This window comes from Micropterus salmoides, unplaced genomic scaffold (genome assembly GCF_014851395.1).
Source record: "Micropterus salmoides isolate LMB-PRFRI ecotype aquatic unplaced genomic scaffold, ASM1485139v1 Ms_hic_scaffold_3933, whole genome shotgun sequence".
Classification (NCBI taxonomy): Eukaryota; Metazoa; Chordata; class Actinopteri; order Centrarchiformes; family Centrarchidae; genus Micropterus; species Micropterus salmoides.
The window spans coordinates 897-16424 of record NW_024043299.1 but is presented as its reverse complement, the minus strand read 5'-3'; the positions used below and the strand labels follow the sequence as shown (position 1 = coordinate 16424).

The 15528-nt window shown below is 45.8% G+C and overlaps 1 protein-coding gene and 7 non-coding genes across 8 annotated transcripts; 1 reads left to right on the top strand and 7 right to left on the bottom strand.

Moving 5' to 3' along the window:
* Nucleotides 1-143: 143 nt before the first annotated feature.
* On the bottom strand, nucleotides 144-216 carry trnar-ucg. Its single transcript has one exon. It is a non-coding gene; the product is annotated as a tRNA-Arg (tRNA).
* Nucleotides 217-2207: 1991 nt separating this feature from the next.
* On the bottom strand, nucleotides 2208-2281 carry trnai-aau. The gene has a single exon. It is a non-coding gene; the product is annotated as a tRNA-Ile (tRNA).
* A 360-nt stretch (nucleotides 2282-2641) lies between these two features.
* On the bottom strand, nucleotides 2642-2714 carry trnar-ucg. Its single transcript has one exon. It is a non-coding gene; the product is annotated as a tRNA-Arg (tRNA).
* Nucleotides 2715-4707: 1993 nt separating this feature from the next.
* trnai-aau lies at nucleotides 4708-4781 on the bottom strand. The gene has a single exon. It is a non-coding gene; the product is annotated as a tRNA-Ile (tRNA).
* A 1562-nt stretch (nucleotides 4782-6343) lies between these two features.
* Nucleotides 6344-6417, bottom strand: trnai-aau. Its single transcript has one exon. It is a non-coding gene; the product is annotated as a tRNA-Ile (tRNA).
* Nucleotides 6418-8869: 2452 nt separating this feature from the next.
* trnai-aau lies at nucleotides 8870-8943 on the bottom strand. Its single transcript has one exon. It is a non-coding gene; the product is annotated as a tRNA-Ile (tRNA).
* Nucleotides 8944-9303: 360 nt separating this feature from the next.
* On the bottom strand, nucleotides 9304-9376 carry trnar-ucg. The gene has a single exon. It is a non-coding gene; the product is annotated as a tRNA-Arg (tRNA).
* Nucleotides 9377-12211: 2835 nt separating this feature from the next.
* LOC119885106 (ribosome biogenesis protein wdr12-like) lies at nucleotides 12212-15298 on the top strand. Its single transcript, XM_038695347.1, has 9 exons — nucleotides 12212-12372; nucleotides 12735-12829; nucleotides 13696-13790; nucleotides 13975-14081; nucleotides 14332-14447; nucleotides 14533-14687; nucleotides 14778-14823; nucleotides 14912-14997; nucleotides 15113-15298. Exons 1-9 carry the CDS (start codon nucleotides 12332-12334, stop codon nucleotides 15281-15283), a joined length of 912 nt encoding a protein of 303 aa, XP_038551275.1. The 5' UTR covers nucleotides 12212-12331; the 3' UTR covers nucleotides 15284-15298.
* Nucleotides 15299-15528: the final 230 nt, after the last annotated feature.

Here is a 15528-nt window from a genome sequence, read left to right as displayed (position 1 = left end):
GGACAAGTTTTGGATGTTCAGTCGTGTGCAAAGTGCCCCCAAGTCTATGCAAGCACAAATTGTTTAAACTTGAAAATACTCACTTCTTATACGGTCTGTCGCGATGGCTTTAAGTATTTCTCCATAAATAACGGAGGGGCCTTCAACCACGAAGGGACTCGAACCCTCAATCTTCTGATCCGAAGTCAGACGCCTTGTCCGTTAGGCCACGCGGTCCCGTTTCCCTTGCTCACATCTTACAACACTTGGTGATCTGGTCTTGTCAAAGCACTAAGAGTGGCCAGCTTGGGAATCAAACTCAAGATCTTGTAGCTTTTAGCGCCGTGCTAACAGTCACTGGATATCCTGTCATGTGTAAAGTCCTTGTAACTTGGCATAAGAGGGGCAGAATTTGTTTAAATCGGAAAGCTCTCGCTTGTGAGCAGGACAATGCAAACGCCATTCAGCAGCACTGTTCTCCTAATCTGGAATTTTTAATCATAAACTGTAAACCGCTTTACTCCCCCCGTGAGTTTGCTTCATTCATTCTGGTTGGTGCTTACATTCTGCCGCACGCCAACGTGCAGGACGCACAGCGCATGCTGGCCGACCGGATACTGTGTGTGGAGCAGACAAACCCGGACTCCCTTGTTATTGTTCTTGGTGACTTTAACAAAGGAAACCTCTGCCAAGAACTCCCCAAATACAGACAGTTCATTAAGTGTCCAACCAGAGAGGGGAACACTTTGGATCACTGTTACACCACAGTTAGCAGTGCCTATCTCGCCGTTAGACGCGCTCCACTGGGACACTCTGATCATGTCATGGTCCACCTGATTCCTGCTTACAGACAGAAATTAAAACTCTGTAAACCTGTAGTGAGGACATCAAAGAAATGGAGCAGTCAAGCTGTAGAGGATCTTCAGGCATGCTTGGACTGCACTGACTGGGATGTTTTCAGGACTGCTACCAACAATCTGGATGAGTTTACAGAGGCTGTGACATCCTACATCAGCTTCTGTGAGGACAGCTGCATTCCAACACGCAGCAGGGTGAGTTATAACAATGACAGACCCTGGTTCACAGCTAAGCTCAGACAGCTGAGGTTGGAAAAGGAAGAGGCGATTAGGAGTGGAGACCGGGCCAGGTTTAAGGAGTCAAAGTACAGGTTTAGCAAGGCGGTGCGAGATGCTAAACAGCTGTATGCAGAGAGACTACAAGACCAGTCCTCAAGGAATGACTCTGCTTCTGTCTGGAGAGGATTCAGACGGATCAGCAGCTACAAACCTAAATCCCCCCACTCCATGAACGACTCACGCCTTGCCAACGAGTTGAACCAGTTTTACTGTCGCTTTGAAAGACAATGGGACAGACCTGACACCATCCCCCGTCACACCACTGATCGGCCACAGTCCACCATCTCATCCCCCACCTCCTCCCCCTCTCTTACCATCCAAGAGAGGGATGTTAACAGACTGTTCAGGAGGCAGAAACCTCGCAAAGCAGCGGGGCCGGACTCTGTCTCCCCATCCACCCTGAAGCACTGTGCTGATCAGCTGTCTCCGGTGTTTACAGACATTTTTAACACCTCACTGGAGTCATGCCATGTGCCAGCCTGCTTCAAAGCCTCCACCATCATCCCTGTCCCCAAAAAACCAAGGACCACGGGACTAAACGACTACAGACCCGTCGCCCTGACCTCTGTGGTGATGAAGTCTTTGGAGCGCCTTGTGTTGTCCCACCTTAAATCCATCATAGACCCACTCCCGGGGCAAGGGCAGGCTGCAGCGTATCATTCGCTCTGCAGAGAAGGTGATTGACTGCAATCTTGCATCGCTTCAGGACCTGCACGCCTCCAGGACTCTGAGGCGAGCAGGAAAGACTGCAGCAGCTGACGCCTCCCATCCCGGTCACAAACTGTTTCAGACTCTCCCCTCTGGCAAGAGGCTGCGGTCCATCAGGACCAAAACCTCTCGCCACAAATATTTGTTGTTAATTGTAAGTGGTTGTTGTTCCATTTTTTTATATTGTCAGTTGTATTATTTTTCTCTATTCTTCATATATAACTTGCATTTGTTTATTACATATTTCTACATCTATTTATGTCAGCTCTATGTATGTCTGCGTGTAGCACCTCAACACCAAAGCAAATTCCTTGTATGTGTAAGAAGGTACTTGGCAACAAAGCTCCTTCTGATTCTGACGTCGAGTTGTTAAATGGTCACCACTGGCCAGTATGGGGGTTGAACCCATGACCTTGGCGTTATTAGCACCACGCTCTAACCATCTGAGCTAACCGGCCTGCTGTGGGGTGCTTCTTTCTTTCTTTTTGCTAACAAAATTCAATGCATAAAACAACAGGGACAGACTAAAACAGACAATGGCTCCATACTGGATGTTAAGTCATGTGTGACCACCTTCCAGGTGAGCAGTACACTCAAAACCTTTGACCTGAGCCGCCTGCTTTTGTGGTTCTTTTTTTAAACAATTTGTCCTCCAGAAGTAAAAAAAAAAGAAACGGACAAGTTTTGGATGTTCAGTCGTGTGCAAAGTGCCCCCAAGTCTATGCAAGCACAAATTGTTTAAACTTGAAAATACTCACTTCTTATACGGTCTGTCGCGATGGCTTTAAGTATTTCTCCATAAATAACGGAGGGGCCTTCAACCACGAAGGGACTCGAACCCTCAATCTTCTGATCCGAAGTCAGACGCCTTGTCCGTTAGGCCACGCGGTCCCGTTTCCCTTGCTCACATCTTACAACACTTGGTGATCTGGTCTTGTCAAAGCACTAAGAGTGGCCAGCTTGGGAATCAAACTCAAGATCTTGTAGCTTTTAGCGCCGTGCTAACAGTCACTGGATATCCTGTCATGTGTAAAGTCCTTGTAACTTGGCATAAGAGGGGCAGAATTTGTTTAAATCGGAAAGCTCTCGCTTGTGAGCAGGACAATGCAAACGCCATTCAGCAGCACTGTTCTCCTAATCTGGAATTTTTAATCATAAACTGTAAACCGCTTTACTCCCCCCGTGAGTTTGCTTCATTCATTCTGGTTGGTGCTTACATTCTGCCGCACGCCAACGTGCAGGACGCACAGCGCATGCTGGCCGACCGGATACTGTGTGTGGAGCAGACAAACCCGGACTCCCTTGTTATTGTTCTTGGTGACTTTAACAAAGGAAACCTCTGCCAAGAACTCCCCAAATACAGACAGTTCATTAAGTGTCCAACCAGAGAGGGGAACACTTTGGATCACTGTTACACCACAGTTAGCAGTGCCTATCTCGCCGTTAGACGCGCTCCACTGGGACACTCTGATCATGTCATGGTCCACCTGATTCCTGCTTACAGACAGAAATTAAAACTCTGTAAACCTGTAGTGAGGACATCAAAGAAATGGAGCAGTCAAGCTGTAGAGGATCTTCAGGCATGCTTGGACTGCACTGACTGGGATGTTTTCAGGACTGCTACCAACAATCTGGATGAGTTTACAGAGGCTGTGACATCCTACATCAGCTTCTGTGAGGACAGCTGCATTCCAACACGCAGCAGGGTGAGTTATAACAATGACAGACCCTGGTTCACAGCTAAGCTCAGACAGCTGAGGTTGGAAAAGGAAGAGGCGATTAGGAGTGGAGACCGGGCCAGGTTTAAGGAGTCAAAGTACAGGTTTAGCAAGGCGGTGCGAGATGCTAAACAGCTGTATGCAGAGAGACTACAAGACCAGTCCTCAAGGAATGACTCTGCTTCTGTCTGGAGAGGATTCAGACGGATCAGCAGCTACAAACCTAAATCCCCCCACTCCATGAACGACTCACGCCTTGCCAACGAGTTGAACCAGTTTTACTGTCGCTTTGAAAGACAATGGGACAGACCTGACACCATCCCCCGTCACACCACTGATCGGCCACAGTCCACCATCTCATCCCCCACCTCCTCCCCCTCTCTTACCATCCAAGAGAGGGATGTTAACAGACTGTTCAGGAGGCAGAAACCTCGCAAAGCAGCGGGGCCGGACTCTGTCTCCCCATCCACCCTGAAGCACTGTGCTGATCAGCTGTCTCCGGTGTTTACAGACATTTTTAACACCTCACTGGAGTCATGCCATGTGCCAGCCTGCTTCAAAGCCTCCACCATCATCCCTGTCCCCAAAAAACCAAGGACCACGGGACTAAACGACTACAGACCCGTCGCCCTGACCTCTGTGGTGATGAAGTCTTTGGAGCGCCTTGTGTTGTCCCACCTTAAATCCATCATAGACCCACTCCCGGGGCAAGGGCAGGCTGCAGCGTATCATTCGCTCTGCAGAGAAGGTGATTGACTGCAATCTTGCATCGCTTCAGGACCTGCACGCCTCCAGGACTCTGAGGCGAGCAGGAAAGACTGCAGCAGCTGACGCCTCCCATCCCGGTCACAAACTGTTTCAGACTCTCCCCTCTGGCAAGAGGCTGCGGTCCATCAGGACCAAAACCTCTCGCCACAAATATTTGTTGTTAATTGTAAGTGGTTGTTGTTCCATTTTTTTATATTGTCAGTTGTATTATTTTTCTCTATTCTTCATATATAACTTGCATTTGTTTATTACATATTTCTACATCTATTTATGTCAGTCATCTATGTATGTCTGCGTGTAGCACCTCAACACCAAAGCAAATTCCTTGTATGTGTAAGAAGGTACTTGGCAACAAAGCTCCTTCTGATTCTGACGTCGAGTTGTTAAATGGTCACCACTGGCCAGTATGGGGGTTGAACCCATGACCTTGGCGTTATTAGCACCACGCTCTAACCATCTGAGCTAACCGGCCTGCTGTGGGGTGCTTCTTTCTTTCTTTTTGCTAACAAAATTCAATGCATAAAACAACAGGGACAGACTAAAACAGACAATGGCTCCATACTGGATGTTAAGTCATGTGTGACCACCTTCCAGGTGAGCAGTACACTCAAAACCCTCTGATCATGTCATGGTCCACCTGATTCCTGCTTACAGACAGAAATTAAAACTCTGTAAACCTGTAGTGAGGACATCAAAGAAATGGAGCAGTCAAGCTGTAGAGGATCTTCAGGCATGCTTGGACTGCACTGACTGGGATGTTTTCAGGACTGCTACCAACAATCTGGATGAGTTTACAGAGGCTGTGACATCCTACATCAGCTTCTGTGAGGACAGCTGCATTCCAACACGCAGCAGGGTGAGTTATAACAATGACAGACCCTGGTTCACAGCTAAGCTCAGACAGCTGAGGTTGGAAAAGGAAGAGGCGATTAGGAGTGGAGACCGGGCCAGGTTTAAGGAGTCAAAGTACAGGTTTAGCAAGGCGGTGCGAGATGCTAAACAGCTGTATGCAGAGAGACTACAAGACCAGTCCTCAAGGAATGACTCTGCTTCTGTCTGGAGAGGATTCAGACGGATCAGCAGCTACAAACCTAAATCCCCCCACTCCATGAACGACTCACGCCTTGCCAACGAGTTGAACCAGTTTTACTGTCGCTTTGAAAGACAATGGGACAGACCTGACACCATCCCCCGTCACACCACTGATCGGCCACAGTCCACCATCTCATCCCCCACCTCCTCCCCCTCTCTTACCATCCAAGAGAGGGATGTTAACAGACTGTTCAGGAGGCAGAAACCTCGCAAAGCAGCGGGGCCGGACTCTGTCTCCCCATCCACCCTGAAGCACTGTGCTGATCAGCTGTCTCCGGTGTTTACAGACATTTTTAACACCTCACTGGAGTCATGCCATGTGCCAGCCTGCTTCAAAGCCTCCACCATCATCCCTGTCCCCAAAAAACCAAGGACCACGGGACTAAACGACTACAGACCCGTCGCCCTGACCTCTGTGGTGATGAAGTCTTTGGAGCGCCTTGTGTTGTCCCACCTTAAATCCATCATAGACCCACTCCCGGGGCAAGGGCAGGCTGCAGCGTATCATTCGCTCTGCAGAGAAGGTGATTGACTGCAATCTTGCATCGCTTCAGGACCTGCACGCCTCCAGGACTCTGAGGCGAGCAGGAAAGACTGCAGCAGCTGACGCCTCCCATCCCGGTCACAAACTGTTTCAGACTCTCCCCTCTGGCAAGAGGCTGCGGTCCATCAGGACCAAAACCTCTCGCCACAAATATTTGTTGTTAATTGTAAGTGGTTGTTGTTCCATTTTTTTATATTGTCAGTTGTATTATTTTTCTCTATTCTTCATATATAACTTGCATTTGTTTATTACATATTTCTACATCTATTTATGTCAGTCATCTATGTATGTCTGCGTGTAGCACCTCAACACCAAAGCAAATTCCTTGTATGTGTAAGAAGGTACTTGGCAACAAAGCTCCTTCTGATTCTGACGTCGAGTTGTTAAATGGTCACCACTGGCCAGTATGGGGGTTGAACCCATGACCTTGGCGTTATTAGCACCACGCTCTAACCATCTGAGCTAACCGGCCTGCTGTGGGGTGCTTCTTTCTTTCTTTTTGCTAACAAAATTCAATGCATAAAACAACAGGGACAGACTAAAACAGACAATGGCTCCATACTGGATGTTAAGTCATGTGTGACCACCTTCCAGGTGAGCAGTACACTCAAAACCCTCTGATCATGTCATGGTCCACCTGATTCCTGCTTACAGACAGAAATTAAAACTCTGTAAACCTGTAGTGAGGACATCAAAAAAATGGAGCAGTCAAGCTGTAGAGGATCTTCAGGCATGTGCAAACTGACTGGGATGTCAGGACTGCTACCAACAAATTGTTTAAGAGGCTTGACATCCTACATCACTTCTGTAGGACAGCTCTGTCGCGATGGCTTTAAGTATTTCTCCATAAATAACGGAGGGGCCTTCAACCACGAAGGGACTCGAACCCTCAATCTTCTGATCCGAAGTCAGACGCCTTGTTTAGGCCACGCGGTCCCGTTTCCCTTGCTACATCTTACAACACTTGGTGATCTGGTCTTGTCAAAGCACTAAGAGTGGCCAGCTTGGGAATCAAACTCAAGATCTTGTAGCTTTTAGCGCCGTGCTAACAGTCACTGGATATCCTGTCATGTGTAAAGTCCTTGTAACTTGGCATAAGAGGGGCAGAATTTGTTTAAATCGGAAAGCTCTCGCTTGTGAGCAGGACAATGCAAACGCCATTCAGCACCACTGTTCTCCTAATCTGGAATTTTTAATCATAAACTGTAAACCGCTTTACTCCCCCCGTGAGTTTGCTTCATTCATTCTGGTTGGTGCTTACATTCTGCCGCACGCCAACGTGCAGGACGCACAGCGCATGCTGGCCGACCGGATACTGTGTGTGGAGCAGACAAACCCGGACTCCCTTGTTATTGTTCTTGGTGACTTTAACAAAGGAAACCTCTGCCAAGAACTCCCCAAATACAGACAGTTCATTAAGTGTCCAACCAGAGAGGGGAACACTTTGGATCACTGTTACACCAGTTAGCAGTGCCTATCTCGCCGTTAGACGCGCTCCACTGGGACACTCTGATCATGTCATGGTCCACCTGATTCCTGCTTACAGACAGAAATTAAAACTCTGTAAACCTGTAGTGAGGACATCAAAGAAATGGAGCAGTCAAGCTGTAGAGGATCTTCAGGCATGCTTGGACTGCACTGACTGGGATGTTTTCAGGACTGCTACCAACAATCTGGATGAGTTTACAGAGGCTGTGACATCCTACATCAGCTTCTGTGAGGACAGCTGCATTCCAACACGCAGCAGGGTGAGTTATAACAATGACAGACCCTGGTTCACAGCTAAGCTCAGACAGCTGAGGTTGGAAAAGGAAGAGGCGATTAGGAGTGGAGACCGGGCCAGGTTTAAGGAGTCAAAGTACAGGTTTAGCAAGGCGGTGCGAGATGCTAAACAGCTGTATGCAGAGAGACTACAAGACCAGTCCTCAAGGAATGACTCTGCTTCTGTCTGGAGAGGATTCAGACGGATCAGCAGCTACAAACCTAAATCCCCCCACTCCATGAACGACTCACGCCTTGCCAACGAGTTGAACCAGTTTTACTGTCGCTTTGAAAGACAATGGGACAGACCTGACACCATCCCCCGTCACACCACTGATCGGCCACAGTCCACCATCTCATCCCCCACCTCCTCCCCCTCTCTTACCATCCAAGAGAGGGATGTTAACAGACTGTTCAGGAGGCAGAAACCTCGCAAAGCAGCGGGGCCGGACTCTGTCTCCCCATCCACCCTGAAGCACTGTGCTGATCAGCTGTCTCCGGTGTTTACAGACATTTTTAACACCTCACTGGAGTCATGCCATGTGCCAGCCTGCTTCAAAGCCTCCACCATCATCCCTGTCCCCAAAAAACCAAGGACCACGGGACTAAACGACTACAGACCCGTCGCCCTGACCTCTGTGGTGATGAAGTCTTTGGAGCGCCTTGTGTTGTCCCACCTTAAATCCATCATAGACCCACTCCCGGGGCAAGGGCAGGCTGCAGCGTATCATTCGCTCTGCAGAGAAGGTGATTGACTGCAATCTTGCATCGCTTCAGGACCTGCACGCCTCCAGGACTCTGAGGCGAGCAGGAAAGACTGCAGCAGCTGACGCCTCCCATCCCGGTCACAAACTGTTTCAGACTCTCCCCTCTGGCAAGAGGCTGCGGTCCATCAGGACCAAAACCTCTCGCCACAAATATTTGTTGTTAATTGTAAGTGGTTGTTGTTCCATTTTTTTATATTGTCAGTTGTATTATTTTTCTCTATTCTTCATATATAACTTGCATTTGTTTATTACATATTTCTACATCTATTTATGTCAGCTGTATGTCTGTCTGGGTGTAGCACCTCAACACCAAAGCAAATTCCTTGTATGTGTAAGAAGGTACTTGGCAACAAAGCTCCTTCTGATTCTGACGTCGAGTTGTTAAATGGTCACCACTGGCCAGTATGGGGGTTGAACCCATGACCTTGGCGTTATTAGCACCACGCTCTAACCATCTGAGCTAACCGGCCTGCTGTGGGGTGCTTCTTTCTTTCTTTTTGCTAACAAAATTCAATGCATAAAACAACAGGGACAGACTAAAACAGACAATGGCTCCATACTGGATGTTAAGTCATGTGTGACCACCTTCCAGGTGAGCAGTACACTCAAAACCTTTGACCTGAGCCGCCTGCTTTTGTGGTTCTTTTTTTAAACAATTTGTCCTCCAGAAGTAAAAAAAAAAGAAACGGACAAGTTTTGGATGTTCAGTCGTGTGCAAAGTGCCCCCAAGTCTATGCAAGCACAAATTGTTTAAACTTGAAAATACTCACTTCTTATACGGTCTGTCGCGATGGCTTTAAGTATTTCTCCATAAATAACGGAGGGGCCTTCAACCACGAAGGGACTCGAACCCTCAATCTTCTGATCCGAAGTCAGACGCCTTGTCCATTAGGCCACGCGGTCCCGTTTCCCTTGCTCACATCTTACAACACTTGGTGATCTGGTCTTGTCAAAGCACTAAGAGTGGCCAGCTTGGGAATCAAACTCAAGATCTTGTAGCTTTTAGCGCCGTGCTAACAGTCACTGGATATCCTGTCATGTGTAAAGTCCTTGTAACTTGGCATAAGAGGGGCAGAATTTGTTTAAATCGGAAAGCTCTCGCTTGTGAGCAGGACAATGCAAACGCCATTCAGCAGCACTGTTCTCCTAATCTGGAATTTTTAATCATAAACTGTAAACCGCTTTACTCCCCCCGTGAGTTTGCTTCATTCATTCTGGTTGGTGCTTACATTCTGCCGCACGCCAACGTGCAGGACGCACAGCGCATGCTGGCCGACCGGATACTGTGTGTGGAGCAGACAAACCCGGACTCCCTTGTTATTGTTCTTGGTGACTTTAACAAAGGAAACCTCTGCCAAGAACTCCCCAAATACAGACAGTTCATTAAGTGTCCAACCAGAGAGGGGAACACTTTGGATCACTGTTACACCACAGTTAGCAGTGCCTATCTCGCCGTTAGACGCGCTCCACTGGGACACTCTGATCATGTCATGGTCCACCTGATTCCTGCTTACAGACAGAAATTAAAACTCTGTAAACCTGTAGTGAGGACATCAAAGAAATGGAGCAGTCAAGCTGTAGAGGATCTTCAGGCATGCTTGGACTGCACTGACTGGGATGTTTTCAGGACTGCTACCAACAATCTGGATGAGTTTACAGAGGCTGTGACATCCTACATCAGCTTCTGTGAGGACAGCTGCATTCCAACACGCAGCAGGGTGAGTTATAACAATGACAGACCCTGGTTCACAGCTAAGCTCAGACAGCTGAGGTTGGAAAAGGAAGAGGCGATTAGGAGTGGAGACCGGGCCAGGTTTAAGGAGTCAAAGTACAGGTTTAGCAAGGCGGTGCGAGATGCTAAACAGCTGTATGCAGAGAGACTACAAGACCAGTCCTCAGGGAATGACTCTGCTTCTGTCTGGAGAGGATTCAGACGGATCAGCAGCTACAAACCTAAATCCCCCCACTCCATGAACGACTCACGCCTTGCCAACGAGTTGAACCAGTTTTACTGTCGCTTTGAAAGACAATGGGACAGACCTGACACCATCCCCCGTCACACCACTGATCGGCCACAGTCCACCATCTCATCCCCCTCTGTTACCATCCAAGAGAGGGATGTTAACAGACTGTTCAGGAGGCAGAAACCTCGCAAAGCAGCGGGGCCGGACTCTGTCTCCCCATCCACCCTGAAGCACTGTGCTGATCAGCTGTCTCCGGTGTTTACAGACATTTTTAACACCTCACTGGAGTCATGCCATGTGCCAGCCTGCTTCAAAGCCTCCACCATCATCCCTGTCCCCAAAAAACCAAGGACCACGGGACTAAACGACTACAGACCCGTCGCCCTGACCTCTGTGGTGATGAAGTCTTTGGAGCGCCTTGTGTTGTCCCACCTTAAATCCATCATAGACCCACTCCCGGGGCAAGGGCAGGCTGCAGCGTATCATTCGCTCTGCAGAGAAGGTGATTGACTGCAATCTTGCATCGCTTCAGGACCTGCACGCCTCCAGGACTCTGAGGCGAGCAGGAAAGACTGCAGCAGCTGACGCCTCCCATCCCGGTCACAAACTGTTTCAGACTCTCCCCTCTGGCAAGAGGCTGCGGTCCATCAGGACCAAAACCTCTCGCCACAATATTTGTTGTTAATTGTAAGTGGTTGTTGTTCCATTTTTTTATATTGTCAGTTGTATTATTTTTCTCTATTCTTCATAAATAACTTGAATTTGTTTATTACATATTTCTACATCTATTTATGTCAGCTGTATGTAGCACCTCAACACCAAAGCAAATTCCTTGTATGTGTAAGAAGGTACTTGGCAACAAAGCTCCTTCTGATTCTGACGTCGAGTTGTCTGGCCAGTATGGGGGTTGAACTCATGACCTTGGTGTCATTAGCACCACGCTCTAACCATCTGAGCTAATCGGCCTGCTGTAGGGTACTTCTTTCTTTCTTTTTGCTAAGCCAGCATCAGTTGCCATTCGTAGGTCGTTTGTGACTCTAACCAAGGCTGTTTCTGTGCTGTGTGCAGAGCAGAAAAGCCGACTGGAATTATTCAAAAAGGTTGTTATGTTTGAGGTGGTCCTGGAGATGGGCGGCAACAACTTTTTCCAGTGTTCAATTAGATTACCAATACGTGGAATGTAATTTAGTACTTTTAAAGTATTGTACTTAATTACAAATTTGAGACTGTAACCTAAAACTTCAATTAATAGTACCCGACCAGGCTTCTAATTGACCTGCGTTTATTTGTCAAAACGTGAAGCCACAACAGGTCAGTAAATAGCACAGGTGTCTAAATAGGACCAGGCTTTTAACTGAAGTCTTATGGAATATTTGACAGCTTAATAGTAACTTTAAAGATGCAGATTTTACATAGGCCTACAAAACAAGCAATATTATGGACTAAACAACCCAATAGTGTAAAATAGTTCAAATGTGCTCCACCATGACCAATTAACAATAAAATGCTGTGTACAGTACTACTGCATCAGAAATAAGAAGCGAGTAATATAATATGTAATAGCATAAACATAGCTCTGCATCTCTACATATTGAGTATTTGATACTCAATACAGTAGATTTTCTAATAATAATTTAGTGGTGTTTAATAGAATACATATACTTTTAATGGCGTATTTTAATGTCGCAGTCACAGGGCAGGCATTACTGGAGGAGCACAGATCCATATCATCGATTGGCTTCATCTGTGCTCTGCTGAGTTGCCTGACTCTGATACCACATGGCACGACTACATGCGCGTCAGATGTGTTGTGAAGGAGCAGATGAACAACTTAGCCATAGCTTAGATTCATATAGCTAACTTAGTCGTCTGTAAGAGGAATACATAGCTAAAAATGTCGCAGTTACAAGCGAGGTTCTTCACGGAGAACAAAAGGTGAGCTCTTATTCCCTTAAACCAATTAAATATAACTAAAAAACGACAGGAGCAGCTAACGTTAGCCGTCTGGGTATCTAGCTGTAACTTACAGTAAACAGTACGACATTATTGTGAGGCACTTCTCCGCCTTTGAGCCATGAATGTGTTCTGTAAATTCTGCCTAAGCTTCTAATTGTAGTTATCCACCAACAGTTTGTAGCGCATATTGATTTAGCTAGCTATTGCTAACAATCCAAAGATGTGACTGGCTGCTGTCCTGCTGCATCTGTGTCATTTGGTGTCTTAATATATATGTACATATGCGAAATGTGTGTGTGGATGTGTAAACTATGGTACAAACCGAAGGCCTTTCTTTGTAGGTATGTTGTGGATGATGTCCCATTCTCCATCCCTGCTAACTCTGAAGTGCAGGACCTCAGTAATGTCATCAACATGCTACTGGAAGCTAAAAATGGTAAACTCACATTTAATTTTAAGCATTAAATATGTCAAGACGTTTTAACATTTATTCCTTAAAACTTAGTAGTCGCTATTTAAAAGCTAAAAGTATTTATTTATTAGCCACTGTTCCCCTGCTCTAGCAGTAAGAATTGATGACATACTAGAACTTAATTTCTCAGTTACTATTAACTAACTGCACATTTTTGTCATTGAAATCTATGGGTCTCTGCAATTCAGATATCATCTATTCATTAGTTACTAGTAACTTATTGAATAGTTACTAGTAACCTTTTACTAGTATCTGTTATTTAGATACTAGTACCTACTCATCAGTCATTAGTAACTATTCCAAATGGCATTAGTAACTTTTTTATTTTTACTAGTAAGAAAGAAAATATTACTATTAACAAAAAGAAAGCACTAATAGCTAAATAATAGATACTAGTAAAGTGAAAATGGTTACTAGTACCTAATTCCATTTTACTGGTATCTATTATTAGTAGCTAAATAATAGACACTAGCAAAATGGAAATGGTAACTAGTAACTAATGAATAGATGTGCAGTTAGTTACTAGTAACTAAAAAATAGTTATTAGTAACTGAATATTAAGTTCTAGTATCTAATCAATTGTCACTAGTAAAATGTGAATAGTTATTAGTGACTAATAAATAAGTACTAGTAGCTTTTAAATAGCTACTGGTAAGTTTTAAGTAATAAATGTTAAAACGGCTTTCCATACATTAATAACAAGTTTTACTATATACACAGATTTCTATTGTTTATACTCAGCTTAAATTATGTCATATGGCTGACAAAATCCCAGTGCTTAAAAATACTCGTAACATCTTGAACGCATATTTTGTCTTTTGTTTCCGCAGCTTCTCACAGCAAAGTGGATTTCGACTTCCTGGTCAAGGGTCAGTTCCTGCGATCGTCGCTGGCCACTCATATGGAGGCAGAAGACATATCGACGGTATGACCAGCCTCCATGCTTAAACCTGAGTGTAAATGCTGTGTTCCTGTTATACTTATGGTACAGACAGTTTGTGTAAAGCTTGTTTCAGCATTCACTGCCTTATCTTGTGGGAAGCCTAAGAGGGACAAATGGGAACACGTGATTTGATATCTGGTCATCAGTGCGTATGTCTGTGCTTCAGGAAGACGTGGTGGAGATAGAGTATGTAGAGCGGATCACAGCCCCAGAGCCCGAGGAGTGTATGATGCACGATGACTGGATTAGCTCTGTAGATGCAGATGCTGAATGGTAAGATAACAGACAACAGACTTTTTCATTTGTTTTGTATTGCATTTACATTTTCTAATGGCCTTTCGGTCATAGCAATTTAAAAATAAACTTTCTTTTTTGTAAATAGTACAGCGTTGTGGTTTGTTCCAAACGTGTTGCAGAGTGCCCTCTGGTGGAAAAACTATACAACGACAGGCTGTAATCTGAATAAATTTGTGTTTTAAATATACTATAATCTCCTGGTTTTCTTACTTTTCTATTTTTGCAGGATCCTAACAGGGTCGTATGACAAGACAGCCAGGATCTGGTCTGTAGAGGGCAAGGCAGTGTTGACAGTGGCTGGACACACAGATGTGGTGAAAGATGTAGCCTGGGTCAAAAGAGGTGAGCAGGGCAGAATGTCAGACAGTCACTTTAATAATAACAATGAGAACCTTTCTTAAAAGACTCTGCCAACGTATCTCTTCAGATGGTCTGACCTCTCTGCTTCTGACCGCCTCTCTGGACCAAAACATCCTGCTGTGGGAGTGGAACTCCGAGAGGAACAAGGTGAAAGCCAGACACTGCTGTCGGGGACACACAGGGAGTGTTGACACTGTTTCCACAGACCCCACTGGCTCAAAGGTAAAGAGTGATGGATAGTGCTTATTGCAAATTCAAGGGCTTTCACAGTTGCTATTTGTCAGTGAAAGCATTTGTGTTGCTCCCATACAGTTCTGCAGTGGCTCCTGGGACAAAATGTTGAAGATTTGGTCTGCAGGTAGGTTTCCAGAATTATTGATTGCGTCCTAAGCATCACTGAATACAAAACAATTTAACAAGCTAGCTCCTTTTCCCTGCGCTGTCAGTGCCCACAGATGAGGCAGACGAGGTTGAAGAGCCTGCTGACAGGCCGAGGAAGAAACAGAAGACTCAACAGCTTGGCCTCACCAGGGTAAGTGATTTATAGGGAATATGGCTAACCTGATGATTTATAAGCTGATGTATTAGTCAAGCATTTTGAATGTAAAGGGATTTATAAGAGATCACATTGTCTCACATGGACACAGACGCCCCTGATGACGTTATCTGGACACAACGAGGCGGTGTCTTCTGTCCTGTGGTTCGACAGTGAGGAAGTTTGCAGTGCATCATGGGACCACACCATCCGCATGTGGGACGTCGAGACGGGAGCAATGAAGACTACACTGGTGAGAAACGAGCAGTTGGTCAAAACCTGAACCAATTCAAATTGGATGACTTCACAGTAGCAGACAGATGTTTTTGTTTGTGGTTTCATGGTGGTGGTGTTTTTCATGCTGGCTCCCTGTCACGTTGTCATGGCTTACTGGGACACTTACATACAACAGAGCCACATATCTGTTTTTTTTATTATAACAGGCCGTGGGTTAAGTTTTATTGGTGAATTTACAATTAGAAGCCTACATTTTAATTCCCAGCAGCATGAGAAAAATGTAATCTATAT

Excerpts from the sequence above, each read along its gene's own strand:
- LOC119885106 (XM_038695347.1), top strand. The coding sequence starts at position 12,332 with ATGTCGCAGTTACAAGCGAGGTTCTTCACGGAGAACAAAAG. Across the intron at positions 14,688-14,777 it reads CAGACCCCACTGGCTCAAAG|TTCTGCAGTGGCTCCTGGGA; the intron begins GTAAAGAGTGAT and ends GCTCCCATACAG. Across the intron at positions 14,824-14,911 it reads GTTGAAGATTTGGTCTGCAG|TGCCCACAGATGAGGCAGAC; the intron begins GTAGGTTTCCAG and ends CTGCGCTGTCAG.